Raw genomic sequence first — 13,493 nt, 5'->3', positions numbered from 1 at the left:
GCTTGCCTGTACCATTTTACATGCACATTTCTGCATTCACACAGTATCATCCTGAAAAGCCATTTTCCCAGTTTCACTAACAGAGCTGGGAGAGTGGAGGGGAGGTACTCCGAGTAATTCTTGCTAAGAGGCCACCAAGTCTCCCAGACTCCCTGCAGCCTCATTGCTCGCTTCACTAACATGAGCACATCTTCCGCCTTCTGCTGGGGAGGAGGATTTGAGAATACAGCCATTGATGCCCTTCAGTGTGTGAAGACGATTTAATTTTGAATCACAGTCAGAAACAAAACACAAATGCAGACAACTTGTGTTCAGTAACATCATGTTACACCTCTTGCGGGTAATTTGATCAGAATTGTCAATAATGGGGAGGGTGAAAATCATTATTCATAAGAGCCATACCCTTTGCAAATTTATTTCAACATATGTGGAGAAACATACTACATTTTAAACCAAAATCTCACATCAAATGACTGAGATTCGACAGATCTGCTAAATTTATAACAGTACTCAAGGGGCTAAAGGAAAACAGAGACTGAAAAATAAAGGAACTATCGAGGCAGAAATACAGGAAAAACAGAGTGAAGTGAGCAAAGGGATTGAAAGAGGGAGGAGACTGGAAAGAGCGGGGTCAAAATGAAATGCAGAGAAACAAAGAGTCTGAAAACCAGAATGAAACTAGGAAGTGTAAAAAAGAACTTTTATTTATCGGCCTTTTAGGACCAAAGAGCAGAAGCAGTGAGTTTTAACCATAAAAACTTCAGATTTGCACAATGCAACATGCATGCAGTGAATCTGGGACAGGAGTCTGCAATCTGCGGCTCCCAACCCTTTCCAGTTGGATCACATTAACATTGAAAAGAGTCTAAAAGAATTATGAAAAATAAGAGCCATGGTTTTATTGTGGGGATAATTCTGCTACACTTTACATGGTTTCAAATAAACTTGCTCCATGGTTATAGATAATGCCTTTGTTTCAAGGAACAGGTTTTATGGTTGCAATCATTATTGTTTCTAGTATAGCTGGGATGATAAACTATTCTGAATGTGCTGTTTGATCATGAGAATCAATGGCCAAAAAAATTATCTTAATTCTACACATACGAAGATACAAATTAGGAGCAGGACACGCATCCCCCTCAAGCCCTCTCCACCACCCAACAAGCCCATGGATGATCTGATTATAACCTCAACTCGACATTCCCACCTATCCCCATCTTTCGTTTCCTGTCCTCTTTTGCCTTGCACCATCAACACTTGCCATTTAATCACTCCTGCCCTCCAGCCAATCACCAAACCCCCTCCTTTGTTCTTTGCTCTGTCTCCACCTTTGCCCAGACTCTGCTTCTACTTTCTCACAGATTTTGCCTGAATTGCTGAGTGTTTTTCAGCATTTTCTGTTTTTATTTCACATTTTCAACATCCACAGTATTTTGTTTTTAAACTAGTATCTATTAATTGCTTTAAAACATGAATGAAACCAAACTTGGATTGTTCACTGCTCTTTTACCTTTGACACCCAGCTGTTGTACTGACCCAAACTAATGGCTGAAGTCAATCTCCAACAACCACTGGGTTTCAAATGACCAATCAGTCCCAATCCAGTTTGAGCATACATAGTTAATTCATATGGATAACACCACACTGGGAATTGGACATCAGAAAAGCTCCCTCGTTTCTTTGCAGTTGACTTGATATTTTTGAATACCTATTTCCACCTGTGCAACATTAACCCATTAATCCACCTCTACCCCATCAGCATTGAAGACCTTTGTCACCTCCAGACTCAATCAATCCACTGTACTAGTTTCTGGCCTCCCAACCACTGCAAACTCAAACCAATTCAAATTTAGTTGCCATATCCAGTTCTTTTGGCCCAATCATCCCCAGCTTTTTCTATTCTTTTCATGAGATGTGGGTGTCGCTGACTCGGCCAGCATTTGTTGCTCATTCCTAATTGCCCTTGAGAAGGTGCTGGTGAACTGCCTTCTTGAAGCGCTACAGTCCATCTGGTGTGGGTATTCCCACAGTGCTGCTAGGAAGGGAGTTGCAGGTTTTTGACTCAGTGACAGTGAAGGAACAACGATATAGTTCCAAGTCAGGATGGTGTGTGGCTTGGAGTGGAACTTGCAGGTGGTCGTGTTCCTATGCATTTGCTGCCCTTGTCCTTCTAGGTGGTAGAGATCAGAGTTTGGAAGTTGCTGTCTAAGGAGCCTTGGTGAGTTGCTGTAGTGCATTTTGTAGATGGTGCACACTGCTGCCACTGCACATCGGTGCTGAATGTTTAAGGTGGTGGATGAGGTGCCAATCAAGCAGACTGCTTTGTCCTGGATGGTGTTGAGCTTATTGTGTGTTGCTGGAGCTGCACCCATCCAGGCAAGTGCAGAGTATTCAATCACACTCCTGAATTGTGCTTTGTAGATGGTGGACAGGCTTTGGGGAATCAGGAGGAATTCCCAGCCTTTGACCTGCCTCAGTTCTCTCATCCCGATCAATCCCTAGACCTCCAGCCTTATCTTCTCCATTGTACCTGTAACCCCTCTAACTGCAGTCTTTTCTGCAAGTCCCTGTCTTTACCCCATCACTGGCAAGAGCCTTCAGCAACCATGACCCCATTCCAGGAAGATTCCCCTCTAAACCCAAGAGGAGATTTGATAAAGCTATTCAAAATCAAAAGTAAATGAGAAACAGTTTCCAATGGCAGAAGGGTGGGTAACCAGAGGACACAGATTTAAGGTGACTGGCTAAAGATCCAGCGATGACCGGAAGAAACTTTTTTCAATATAAACAGGGTTGTTGCAATCTGGAATGTGCTGTCTGAAAGGGCGGTGGAAGCAGATTTAATAGTAACTTTCAAAAGGGGATTGGATAAATCATTGAAGGAAAAAAATCTTGCAGGGCTATGGGAAAATAGCAGGGGAATAGGATTAATTGGATAGCTCCTTCAAAGAGCTTGCATCTGCATGAAGGGCTGAATGGCCTCGTTGTCGACAAGGAAAACGTGCAGTTTCACTCTGATTCTAACCTCTCAGCTTTTGTTTAAAAACCTTCTAATTTTTCTCTCCAGGCTTTCAACTATTCTCACTTTCATGTCTTCTAACCTCTCCTCCTTGCCTTACTGTTTAAGCCCACATATGAAGTTCCATCACACAACCCCAAATTAATTCAAAATATCAACATAATGTGCTTCCACCCTCCAGCAGTCGTTTGCTGTGTGGGAGCACAGACAGTGACTGTTGGCAGGATATTAAGTTGCAGGGATCAACACACGAGTCAAATCCTGTCTTCATCTAATGTCTAGACACACACGTTCATGCACATCCAGCAGACATCACTGGATGGACTGAATCAAGGCCAATTGTAGCTCCAGGACAGAGACCAACTGCAGCTCCTCTATTGTCCCCACCAGCTGAGCTCAGTGGGTGAAGGTATCCGAGTGGCTCAGCCGTGGGAGGGACGGAGCACAGTTTTCCCATCAACCTCAGGTTAACAGCTTCCTGTTCAGAGGAAGAAAATAATTGCACTTCTGAAAAATAGCCTGCTAAACTTAATTTTTTTTATTAAATAAAATACATTTCAGTAAAGACAAAGAAAGTCTTCCAGTTTTCCTCTCTAGAACACAGGAAAGCACAAAACGTTTGCACACGGAGTATACGTTGGTTTTCCACTAACAGAGTCAGTGTGAACAGCTTTACCATAAGTTGAAATGTTTGCAATGGAGAAAGGAAAAGGACAATTTTTTTTTTAAAAAGGGAAAGAGTTTGTGGTCATGTCCTTGCTAAATGAATAAACATTCCTCACTTAAAGATACTGGGAAGGGGCAGAGGGAGCCAAGGTGGGAATGCTGATGACACAGGACAGTGCATCAGTCAAGCAGCCAACGATGGCTAATGCAGATCAATGCTGCTGTTTCCAATTAATGGCCGTACCTGAGGAAACAAAGAAAACAGTTACATTAATGTGCATTACTCAAACAGTCTCTCTACATAAAAAGTTTTAACTCCTGGCACGTACTATTAAAATAGCACTTCAGTGCTGGATGGCATCATACAAACTGAACTGCCTCTATCCTGGATCTGGGCTAGTTATAGCCATGGTAGTGTTGAGGATGCCAATGCTGGGCTAGTAAACGGATGATGAAATATGTGTTTCTGCCCTTCATCACTATGCAATAATTCCCCCATCAGAAAACATGTAACTGAGGATGTGTAAATCCTGGTAGCATTACAAATTGCATGCAAAAGTGAGCTTCTATACATTTATTACATGGAATTCCCACTGTCCTGTATCCAGCAGCTCCCTTCCCCTATAAATTAGCAGAAAGGCTCACTCTGTTTAAACTCCTTATCCACCCCCACCCTCCCCCCCATCTAACACAAAGAAAACTACTCACTTCTGGAATTCCCACTCCCTGTTGTCCAAAGGGCAAACCTGTCTGGTCTTCAGCCAACGTGAAATGCAGTGGAAATGGAAAGCATGCTGCAATAGGAGACAGGACAGGCAGGGGTTAAAGTATAACCAGTCACCAGCTTACAGACACACACACAGACAGACGCAGACACAGACACGCACAATCTTTCTTCATAAGCAAACCTGGTTGCAAAGTCCTCTGCTGTTTCCAGGTGCTGCCATTAGATCAGAATCGGCAGGCTGGAGCCAGTAACCTGAGGTTCAGCACACTCAGACATTTACAAATGGAGAAAAGGATATGCGTGTGGGTACACAATAATCAACAAAACCAAAATGCTATGGATGTTGGAAATCTGAAATAAAAACAGAAAATGCATCTGCTGCCAGACTAGCTGAGTAGTTCCAGCATTTTCTACTCTTATTCCCTGAAGTTGAGTCTGGTCCATCTATAATCACATTAACAGCATGAAAGATATACATCCGTACAGTGTCAATAAAGCTTCCACAGTTAAAGTGGCCGGGAATTCACATGGTCCAGATTTCGGGCGGCACAGTGTCGTTGTGGTTAGCACTGCGTCGTTGTGGTTAGCACCGCAGCCTCACAGCTCCAGGGACCCGGGTTCAATTCTGGGTACTGCCTGTGCGGAGTTTGCAAGTTCTCCCTGTGACCGCGTGGGTTTTCGCCGGGTGCTCCGGTTTCCTCCCACAGCCAAAGACTTGCAGGTGATAGGTAAATTGGCCATTATAAATTGCCCCTAGTGTAGGTAGGTGGTAGGGAATATGGGATTGCTGTAGGGTTAGTATAAATGGGTGGTTGTTGGTCGGCACAGACTCGGTGGGCCGAAGGGCCTGTTTCAGTGCTGTATCTCTGAATAAATAAATAAAATAAAATTTGTGCTCAAACAATTGTCACATCAGGCAACTGTAGGGGTCCATGGAACATCTGTCTTCAAGACAAAAGGCATTTTTGCAAGAGACAAGAGGAGAATAAATAGTTAAACCCGCTGTTTATTCCCTGTTCATTTATGAAAAGGCTCTCACAAATTAAAAAAGATTTCACCTCAGCCTTTAACCCAATACATGATTGAGAGAAAACTTGCATTTAAATAGCTCCTTCATGACTTGAGGACATCCCAAAGTGCTTCACAGCCAATTAAATTTGAACTGTAGTCACTGTTGTAACACAAGGAAATGAGGCAGCCAATTTGTGCACAGCAAGATCCCAAGACAGCAATGACCAGATACTTGGTTTTTGGTGATGTTACTTGAAGGATAAATGTTGGCCAGGACACCAGGAGAACTTCTTTGAATGGTGCTGTGGGATATTTTACATCCACTAAGAGGGCAGATGGGACCTGTTTATTTGCTCATTCAAAAAAAAACATTTCTGATAGCATGCACACTCTCAGTACGGCACTGAAGTGTCAGCCAAGATGATGTATATCTAACAACTAGTTTAACGTCTTATGAAGGAATTATAAAACGATAGAGACACTGGATACTTACATTACACACACCCCAAGCGACAGTGCATTCCTCTGAAGTCGCTGAAGCCTGGTTTGCCTGACATTCTATACCTATAGATCAAAAAAAGTCCAAATGCGCATTACCATCTAGTTTGTCAGAATCCAGAGGTTAAGTTAAATAAAACTAGGGCAAGTGTCTGTGCTCGCATTACATAATGCAGCACCAATCTATGAATGCATGGGGCAGGTTCAGTCACACACACCCTGCCAAGTCTCTGCTCTCAGTCACGGACTTAGGCAGATTGCAAGCACCAGCTACAAAGGCGCAGTCGTGTCATTAACTAGGATTTCAGTGAGCTGTGAAAATTCCAAACCATATTAGTTTGATCGGTTCAAAAACATCCAGTTATATATTTTGCAATTTGTAGATGGTGGACAGGCTCTGGGGAGTCAAGAGATGAGTTACTTGCCGCAGAATACCTGCGCGAAGTCATAGTTAACTGACCAAGTTTCTGGCCAAATGTGACTGCCTCCCCACCGGCAAGTTGTTGACAGTGGGGGTAGGGTGATGCTATTGAATGCCATGTTAAACTCTTCTAGAAGATGGTCAATGGGGCACAGTTTAAAAATAAGGGGTCTCCCATTTCAGATGGAGATGAGGAGGAGTTTCTTCTCTGAGGGCTGTTAATTTTGGAATTCTCTTCCCCAGAGAGCAGTGGAGGCTGGATCATTGAATATATTTAAGGCCACGTTAGACAGATTTTTGATCAAAAGAATCAAGGGTCATGGAGGGCCGGGAGAAAAGTGGAGTTAAGGCCACAATCAGATCAGCCATGATCTTACTGAATGGCAGAACAGGTCCGAGGGGTTAAACGGCCTACTCCTGCTCCTATTTATGATCTTATGATTGCCTGGCACTTGTACGGCTTGAATGTTACTTGCTGCTTATCAGCACAAGCCTGGATGTTGTCCAGGTCTTGCTGCACGCGGACATAGACTGTTTTGCATTCTGCAATCATCTTTTCTGAACTTATAACAGAAGGAAGGCCAATGATGAAGCAGCTGATTATGGCTGGGCCTAGTACACTGCAGGAACTCCTGCAGCGACGTCCCAGGGTTGAAATGGCTGAACTTCCAACATTCACAACCATCTTCCTTCATGCAGCCAATGGAGAGTTGACCTCCTGATCCCCATTGACTTAAATATTTCTGGGATTTCTTGGTGCCACGTTCAGTCAAGTACTGCCTTGATTTCAAGGATAGTTACTCTCAACTTACCTCTGGAGTTCAGCTCTTTTGGACCAAAGCTGTAATAAGGTCTGGAGTCAAGTGGTTCTGACTGAATCCAAACTGATCATCAATGAGCAAATTATTGCTAAGTGCTGCTCAGTAACACTGGCAATGACACCTTCCATCACTTTGCTGATTGAGAGTAGGCCGATTGGTTGGGTTGGATTTCTTACTTTTTGTGGAAAGGACAGGTGGGAAAATTTTCCACTTTGTCGGGCAGGTGACAGGGTTTGAAAATGACAAGCTTCGTGATCACCATTACTGACACTAGATTTTGTTACAGATTTAATTAACTGGATTCAAATTCACAAACTGTCAGGGTGGGCTTTGATCCTGTGTCTCCAGATTGTTAGTCCAGCCCTCTGGTGTACTAGTCCAGTAAGATAACCACTGCTACCATAACCATTTACGTCCCATCTAAACTCTGTTCAGCAAGGCTCAGTACACGCATTTAACGGATTATTTTTCCACACTATTCAAGAAATTCCTTACCAGGATGCTGTAGTGTAGTGGTTATGTTATTGGACTATTATTCCAGAGGCCTGGAATAATAATCCAGCAAACACAAGTTCAAATCACAGCATGGCAAAGAATTGTCAGACCGCTGTTAAAAACGGGACTAATGTCCTTTAGACGAGAAAACCTGTCATCCGGTCTGTACTGTATGTGACACCAGTGGTTGACTTAACTGTAACCTAGCAAGCTACTCAGTTATATCAAACAGAAGTCCCACCACCTTGGTAGGGCAACTAAGGATGGGCAATAAAACCTTGCAGCACCCATATCCTGAGAAAGGAAGGGGACAAAATCTGTAAGACCACTTCCCTTCAGTATAGAAAGTTGAGGGGTGATTAGATCAAAGCGTTTAAAATGTTAGGAAGATTTGATAGTTTCTCTGTATCTACTCTATTTCGTCTGGTGGAGAAATCCAGTCCGAGGGGACATGATCGTAAAACTAAAACCAGGCCATTTGAGTGAAATCAGGAAGCACTTTTTTTCCCCGACACAAACGGTGGAGGAAATCTGGATTGATCTCTCCGCTAAAACTGTGGATGCTGGGGGACAATTGGAGATTTCAAAATTGAGATCAATAGATATTTGACTGTTGATCTGCAGACTCAGATTCTCCCCCCTTTTCCCAATAAATAACTGTGATTACTGAAACCCCATGTAGGGGAGAAGTTGTGAAATAGATCACATTAAGCTAAATCAGCCTGGCACCACAGCATATACTCCCAATTTTTTTCTTGAATCCCTGGTTCTATAACGTACAGATAGCACAGCAGATACTCACACAGGTCCATGATGTGATTTCGGCAGATGGCACAATTATCTACCACAATGTCCCAGGCCCACAGTGCTACTGCATTCCACTGCAAACAAAACACCGGGTTAGAAACACACTTAAAACAACTGTGGTCAGGGAGAGTGATTTATTTAAGCTGAATACTCTATTCACTAAATATCCATGAACGAAGCAGTCTCACGATAATTACAGATGGAGGTGATTTGGCCCATCTCAGCTCATCTATCCTGAAAGTCCCCTTGTTGCATCAAAATGGTTCTCGAGCCTCCACTACTCAAACTGGGAGCGTCTATTCCAAGTGTTGATCACTGTGTGAAGAACTTCCCATTATCAGCACTAAATCTGCCTTTAATTTAGAATAATTTTCCAGATTTATCTTTTTGTACCATTTACAATCTCGTATACCTCTATGACCACCCATCAGACACCTCCTTTGGAGGCTGAAAAGTTTAGGCTTTTAGTTTTTACTCTCATATCTCAGAGCCCCACTCCACGACACGAGGGATCATCTTCCTAGCTCTTCTCTGCACAGTCTTCAAACCATTGAACGTATCCCTTGCAAAACAGAACTGCAGACAGTACTCAAGGTGCAGTCTGACCAGAGAACTGCACTGCTTGATTGAGACAACTTCGGACTTGTATTTCTTCAAGCCGCATAAACCCGAGTTCATCTAAATCTCTGCTGCCTGTATCTTAACTTTCACCGAGTTCCATTCAGCCATCATGCTTGTGCTCGCTGATTTACATTGGTTCCTGGTCCAGCAATGCCTCAATTTTAAAATTTTCTTGTTTAAATCCCTTTATGGCCTCGTCCCTCCCTATCTCTAATCTCCCCCAGCCCTACGACCTTTTGAGAAATGAGTCCTTTCAATTGTGGCATCTTGTGCATTCCCCACTTCCTTTGCCCTACCAATGGTGGCTGTGCCTTCAGCAGTCTAGGCCACAAGTTCTGGAATTCTCTCCCTAAACATCTCTCCTGCTTAAAACCTACATTTTTGACCAAGTTTGTAGGCATTTGTCCTAATATTCTCCTTTGGTTCATGTCAATTTTTGAGAGATTTCACTGCTTTGAATGTTAGTTGAATTCTGCTGTTTTCACGATACAGTTCAGCATTCTATTGGCTTGTTGACTGCTGCTCTGTATTAGTTGGACATGTTGATTGGTCCTTGGTCAATTTCAACACTGTTTGGCTTTGATCGAGAGACCTATTGTGTGAGGCAGAGATGATAACAAGCACATGACAGAAAGTGGGAAAGAATATGTGCTATCCATTTCACCTTCTTGTATACCGAATGTTTTGCACAAGACCGCCCAAAATGGAGAAGAAGCATCTGCGAAGGTGCCAGCCAGTTCGAACAACATCGACATGCCCAGGTAGCGAAGTGCAAACAGTGGAAGGAGCGTTTGGAAGTTCGAGCATCCCATTCACCTGCCTCATCAAACACCACCTGCCCCACCTGTGGCAGAGTGTGCAGATCTAGAATTGGACTATTCAGTTACCTAGGGACCCACAACCCTGGAGTGGAAGAAAGTCATTCTCGTTCCTGAGGGACTGCCTAAGAAGACAGTTGCCCACATTAAATTTCTGTGATTTCTAAGCTCCCTGCCCAAATTTCACTGCCCTGGCTTCATCTGTAAATGCAATCAATTTAAATTAGAACCAGTTGCGGTTCCAATTCGGATTGCTGAGGCACGCCACCCTAATGGAACTAACAGGAACCCGCTTCCATTCTCAGCCAGTTTCTTATCCATACCCGAGATTCAACTTGAATCTTAACACATTTTTTCTTAACCAGTAGCCTCGGACAATGCGTTTGCGTGCAATCTTGTACTTGCTATCCGCACAGTCTTTCAACTTGGTTATTAAATAGACACATGAAAGTTTCCATTATTTAAAATATCACTGGGTGTGTGGAGAAAACTGGAGGGGGAGGGGAGGGATGGTGGCAAAAGGAAAATCAGATACAACACATGATTTGTACAGCATGAAGCTCCTTTTGCTATGTGCTCTTTAATCATTTTCCTCAGACCGGAAGCATCTTTCCCTTGTACAGATTTCAGACCCTGTTTAATGATGTCGGCAGCTGAACAGTCAATGAAAGTATGACAGGACATTGAAAGCACAACTACCCTTCCACTGCTGTACCTGATCAAATTTTCAATGGTAACCATATCTTAGAACTCACACAGAACACAAACTCAGGCTAATTAAAAGCTTCACTGCCCCTCAATTCAACTCTAAAGCAGTTCCTAAAATAATCCCTGAAAAAGGAGATTGTTCCGGAGATATAATGCACAGGACCGGAGAGTCCTCCAGGTCACATTGCATTCATCCATTGAACAACAACAAGCTAATCAAATAGAAATCACCGTAGCCAAGTCCGGGAATAACACAAAAGATGGAAACACTCAGCAGGTCTGGGCAGCATCTGTGGAAAAACAAGTTGACATTTCAGGCCTCAGGGCTGAACCTGATCACAGCTTCACACTTGCCAAGCGGGTCATTGATCAGGTGGAGGAACCCAGGCAGAACTTTCCTTTTCTTCACCTGGGTATGAGGAGTCTAACTGTTCGATGCCAACTGCTAATATGGCTGATCAGTTAATTTAGCAGCTAGTGGAAATTGAAATTGGCAAATTTGAGGCTGTAATCTTCTCTAGCCCCAAAAAACCCCCAGACAACTGCATTCCTCCAATTGTGACCACTTGCACATTCACAGTTTTATCAGTCTAGCATCGGCAGCCATGCAGTCAGTTGCCTAGACCCTGAACTCTAGAATTCTTTTCCTAAAACACTCTACCTCTCCTGCGTCCTTTAAGCTGCTCCTTGAAATTTACCTTTTTGACCAAGCTTTTGGTCACCTGTCCTAATATCGCTATGTTGCAACGTGTCTCCTGTGACATACCTAACTGCATTAAAGAAGCTCTAAAAATGCAACTCAATGTTGTCAAACACATACAGTGCCAAAAGAAACCTTAACTGAACTGTGTAATGCAAAAAGGTACATAACAGAAAACATGAACTCCAAACAACGTGCATTTGATTCAGATGCACAAAAGTATGGTTGAGTGACAATAGAAAAACATTAACGGAAATATACTGCCGTGCAACAGTTGCTATTCCCCCATTCATTTCAGTGGCTCTTTTTCCTGTAGAAAAGAGTAGGCTGAGGAGAAAGCAAATAGAGATCTTTAAAATGATTATTTTTACCCTCTTTGCTTTCAAACTCTTTAGAGATGTTTCCACTTGTGCAGCAGACTAGAATTTGGAGATATAGATACAAGAGTCACTAACAAATCCAATAAAGAATTCAGGAAAAATTTCTTTATCCAGAGAGTGGTTAGTATGTGGAACTTGCTACTGCAAGTAGTTGTTGAGGTAAGTAGCACAGATGTATTTAAGGGGAATCTAGGTAAGTACATGGAAAAAGGAATAGGAGAATAAAAGCAAAATACTGTAGATGCTGGAAATCTGTAGAGAAAAAGAGTTAACAGTTCAGGTATGTGACCTTTCATCAGAACCAGCAAAGTTTAGAATTGTAATAGGCTTTGAGGAAGTGAGGGGGGTGGGGGGGAAAAACAACAAAAGGGAAGGTGTGAGATTGGGCAGAGGGCAGGAGAGATTAAATGACAAAAATGACAATGAATCTGGCACGCACTGCCTGAAGGGGTGGCAGAGGCAGGAACCCTCACAACATTTAAGTAGTATTTAGATGAGCACTTGAAACGTCATAGCATACAAGGCTACAAGCAAATGATGGAAAATGGGATTAGAATAGTTAGGTGCATGATGGATCGAAGGGTCTGTTTCTGTGCTGTACAACTCTGATTTTATTTTATTTAGAGATACAGCACTGAAACAGGCCCTTCGGCCCACTGAGTCTGTGCTGACCAGCAACCACCCATTTATACTAACCTTACAGTAATCCCATATTCCCTACTACCTACCTACACTAGGGGCAATTTACAATGGCCAATTTACCTACCACCTGCAAGTCTTTGACTGTGGGAGGAAACTGGAGCACCCGGCGAAAACCCACATGGTCACAGGGAGAACTTGCAAACTCCGCACAGGTAGTACCCAGAATTGAACCCGGGTCCCTGGAGCTGTGAGGCTGCGGTGCTAACCACAACGCCACTGTGCCGCCCATGATATGGAACAAAGGCAAAGGGAGTGCTAATTGTTGTTGTAAAAGACAAAGCATTAGTCCAGAGAGTGTTTTATTGGGAAGGGTGTGCGAGTAGGGTGAGATGAGGGGCGTGGAGAGGCTGCTGGGCCAAATGGCCAGTTTCTGTGCTGTAAAATTCTATGTAATGTAAATGTGTTGGATAAAGACGCTGATTTAAAATGACGTGCAATTTGCTCAAAGGGGCCAAAAGGGTATGTTTCCAGATTGCACTCTCCACAATTCTATACTAAACGTCTGCTCTGACTTGTTTCTAAATGGAGACTCCCAGAGAATTTAAATACCTTAGCGACTGAGAGTGACAAATCCACACCTGATCCTCTGGCCAGTTGAATGAGTCAGTGAGACTCGTGTAACCAGCAGCCTAGATGAGGATACGAATATGAGACCAGCCCCCATTCCAAAGCACCAAATGTCATGGGGCCATGACTGGCCCACTCCCCGGTTCTCGAGTCCTGTCAGGGCCCTCCAGTTAGGCGGCGCTGCCCACTCATATCCCATCCCCCTCTACTTTGATTGGTACACGGCTGCGCCCGAAGCCAAATCCTCCATTTTGATTGGTCAACTGCGGCTGTCAATCAAGTCGCCAACATCCGGTGGCATTTACATCCATCTCAACCGCCGGATTTTGAAACGTTATATATTTAACTGCCCCATGTGCTCCACTGGTAATGGGCTCGGATTCGGTGTCTGAGCTTCTCCTCGGTAATCTGAGTGAAATGTACCTTTTTAACTTCAAAACGCTTCTTGCCACCGCTGTTCGTGGAACTCGGAGTGTCCACATCCATCGCCGTCGCCATTTTGTCTGATTTCATCCGGCTGCCGGCCGGTATC

At 43.5% G+C, this 13,493-nt stretch overlaps 1 protein-coding gene across 1 annotated transcript; it reads right to left on the bottom strand.

The window, feature by feature from the left end:
- Positions 1 to 3,542: 3,542 nt before the first annotated feature.
- rbx1 (ring-box 1, E3 ubiquitin protein ligase) lies at positions 3,543 to 13,493 on the bottom strand. Its single transcript, XM_068019406.1, has 5 exons — positions 13,385 to 13,493; positions 8,461 to 8,539; positions 5,917 to 5,987; positions 4,394 to 4,479; positions 3,543 to 3,929 (listed from the first exon to the last, which is right to left on the bottom strand). The coding sequence occupies exons 1-5, from the start codon at positions 13,472 to 13,474 to the stop codon at positions 3,917 to 3,919; spliced, it is 339 nt and encodes a 112-aa protein (XP_067875507.1). The 5' UTR covers positions 13,475 to 13,493; the 3' UTR covers positions 3,543 to 3,916.

This window comes from Heterodontus francisci, chromosome 41 (genome assembly GCF_036365525.1).
Source record: "Heterodontus francisci isolate sHetFra1 chromosome 41, sHetFra1.hap1, whole genome shotgun sequence".
Taxonomy (NCBI): Eukaryota; Metazoa; Chordata; class Chondrichthyes; order Heterodontiformes; family Heterodontidae; genus Heterodontus; species Heterodontus francisci.
This window is presented reverse-complemented; position numbering and strand designations above follow the sequence as displayed.